The 2,980-nt window shown below is 40.9% G+C and overlaps 1 protein-coding gene across 1 annotated transcript; it reads right to left on the reverse strand.

Moving 5' to 3' along the window:
- Positions 1-1,454: 1,454 nt before the first annotated feature.
- LOC125556164 (protein DETOXIFICATION 27-like) lies at positions 1,455-2,533 on the reverse strand. Its single transcript, XM_048718946.2, has 4 exons — positions 2,373-2,533; positions 2,126-2,244; positions 1,917-2,003; positions 1,455-1,843 (listed from the first exon to the last, which is right to left on the reverse strand). Exons 1-4 carry the CDS (start codon positions 2,527-2,529, stop codon positions 1,796-1,798), a joined length of 411 nt encoding a protein of 136 aa, XP_048574903.1. The 5' UTR covers positions 2,530-2,533; the 3' UTR covers positions 1,455-1,795.
- Positions 2,534-2,980: the final 447 nt, after the last annotated feature.

The raw sequence follows: 2,980 nt of genomic DNA on the forward strand, positions 1-2,980 counted from the left end.
GTAATCGTTCAATGTGAATACACAAGAGTTCACACTCATTTGTCTTCTGAACTGGCAATTTGCTGCCGATATAATAAGAAGAAGTAAACAAACACAAACTCTAGGTCTTACAAGAGGTTGGGGTTAGGGTGACCCACACCAGGCTCTGGTTCTGGCTCGTTTTGGACGTCGGCAACCCGGCGGATGGAGACCATCGGTTGCAAGATATCTTGCTTAGAGCAATTTTAGCTGATCCCTAAAAGGTAGAGAAGTATCTGACCGAGTAAAGCTTGGTAGAGTATTTGTACTTCACTAAATTTTGGCAGGACCTAGCCGATTTCCTAAATATAACGGAGTACAATTTTATTTTTTCTAACTTATGCAATTCTAGTTTACATTGCAACTACATATTAGCACACATATGAAAATTAACCATAATAATGAAGGCAAATTGATACAATATTCCCCGATATGTCATTACTAACGATATTACATGGCCTTATTGTACAATGTAGTAGAGGCAGAGCAACGCTTGTTAGAAAGATGAACAACGATTACTATATAAGAAGAAGTGGCAAAATATATCGACACGAAAACATGAATCAAGCTAAGTTCTTTATATATATATATAATCAAGCCAAGTTCGGTGCTTGTGCTTTGGACTTCTTCACGTGCTTGCGAGTAGTTCTAACATGATCTCTCTTACCTTCTCTTTTCACATGAGAGGTAAGAGTATATAACAGATCTGAGTCATTGATTTCATTAAGTAATGGGTCTGAGTAACTCTTACCTTCTTAGGGCATCTCCAACGCTCCAACGTTGACCCGCAAATTCTTTGCCGCATCCATCCGTGCACCGGGGGAAGGGCAGTCCGTGGATGCGGAAGGCGGTCATCCAACGTTGCCCGCATACAATTGAAGCCAGGTTTCAACTAACTGGACGAAATTCATACAAGCACGACGGGTTTTCATATAAACCAGAGCACATTCATTATAATTAGGACATTTTTCGTATAAACTGGACGAAATTCATTACATTTTGGACAATCTTTAACTAAACTCTACGGTAAACCTAATCTAAGTGATCACCGCCATCTGTTCCCCATGTCCAGCCATGAGCCACGAGAACTGAAACTCCAGCTCTTGCCTTCACCTTCTTAATGAATGAAAACTGTAAAGTAGTGCTGCTATATTTCATTAAAAAAATACAAACATTTCATGATGGCACATATGAGCCAAATACAGAGGATGGAAAGTTGAAGAAATGGTACAAAAAATAAGGAAAAAATCGAAAAAAAACTTGAATATATATTTAACACAAGAAAAGAGGATTATTATATGGCCTTATTTGTCTCAAAGTTTCCCCCTAATCTCTTGTTTCATGTAAACTACTTTGTAAGGCGAATAGGTACTTGTGCCATGTCCATCTTGGTAGTACATATTTTTAGAAAATGAGGATCATCCCGAGTCTCTGCATCATTGTAATGCACACAGCTTTATTAAAGTTAAAGTACGAAGTTCAAGTACTAAAGTACAACAAGTGCGGATAACGTGAAAATAGAAATATATGCCTACACACATAGCCTAATATTTGAACCCTCGTACAAACAGGTTGTACGTGTCCTATGTTGCCATCTCTCTTAATTGCACCCATAGTCCATGAGCTGCCGTACTTCCGCATGGTGTAGTAAGGATCACGTACAGGTCCATCTTGGTACTACATGATGTTGATTCAACTAAAACTTCCATTCAGAAAATGGCCATCTAGGATAATCTTCATCAACCGCTCCTTGAGATGAGGGCATTGGCACTCCAACTCATTTCGAGCCTGCCCATCTTTGGATGTGTTTACTTGCTTTAGAAGCCTGCATAATTTCAACAAGTCAATGTTATGATGACTGATTGACTATAAAACCGAGGGCCGGACAAAGAAATGACCTCTTCGTCCCAATCACATCGCATGGTAATATACGCCAGAATGAATGTCTGAACTGCAGTGCCACCAATCATCCCTGCCCAAATCCCCTGCAAGGAAAGATGATCTAGTAGTAAGTATGGAGACATGTATCTCCACAAGTACTAATTAACAGATACTCCTTATATTGAGGAATGGAGGGAGTATTAAGAATGGTTTGTAGGGAGCGTACAAGAACTCCCAGATTGAAGAGCCAACCCAGCAGAAGTCCAACAGGAAATCCAATGATGTAATAGCTTCCTACGTTTATATAAGCCACTAGTGCTTGGCACCCTGATCCAACAGCAACTCCTGAAAATTGTCACACACACGCATGCACATACAGAGAAATCTTCAGTTCAGCATTTCGTTTCTGTTCTGATAAGATTCATCGCAAATTCAGTGTCACCACTATGTGCAGGGTGGAGAAGACAGAGTACCTGAAAGGACAGGTTGGACGCCATTTAGGAGGATACTAATGGCCAGCAGAACGGAGAGGTTGTCCACGGCGTCGATCACAGCTTTGCTTGATGAAACGACGAGTGCCGCAGCTCCATCCAGCACGAGGTGCCCTGAGCGTGACACCACCCCAATCATGCACTCAATCAAGAATTCAAGACAAGGGGATAAAAAGTCCTGCCAAGGAAATGGATTTGCTTTTCTATCGAATCATATTCTTCGGACCATTCTGAAAGGGCTACATTCCTAACCCGAATTCAAATCTTGACTTACGATCTACTTGCCAAAATTATGCACTAAAATCTGGCATAAAATGGTGATATAGCTAGGTTAGTAACTTAGTAGTATGTTCTTGACTGATGCGCCTGGTTTTTCACGTTACAGTACGATGTTGATTGCTTTGTTCCTTCTCGGGTTTGCATCGCGCTGTAGTTATCAGCCTCTTTGCAAGGTTCTCCACTTCTCTGATCTGCTTTCAGTTTACACTTTACAGTGGATTCGTACATCTGTCCCACTTTATATTACACTTGCGTCTACCTTCGCTGCTCCTTTCAAGTTCAACACTAGATGCATGAATGGCGTGTGCATG

Source organism: Triticum urartu, chromosome 5A, assembly GCF_056163025.1.
Source record: "Triticum urartu cultivar PI428250 chromosome 5A, HENAU_Tu73, whole genome shotgun sequence".
Lineage (NCBI taxonomy): Eukaryota > Viridiplantae > Streptophyta > Magnoliopsida > Poales > Poaceae > Triticum > Triticum urartu.

What these genes read in the sequence shown, in the direction of transcription:
- LOC125556164 (XM_048718946.2), bottom strand. Translation starts at nt 2,529, where the DNA reads ATGATTGGGGTGGTGTCACGCTCAGGGCACCTCGTGCTGGATGGAGCT. An exon ending in TCTTCAATCTGGGAGTTCTT is followed by an intron (nt 2,004 to 2,125) that starts GTACGCTCCCTA and finishes CTTTCCTTGCAG; the next exon opens with GGGATTTGGGCAGGGATGAT. An exon ending in GATGTGATTGGGACGAAGAG is followed by an intron (nt 1,844 to 1,916) that starts GTCATTTCTTTG and finishes GAAATTATGCAG; the next exon opens with GCTTCTAAAGCAAGTAAACA.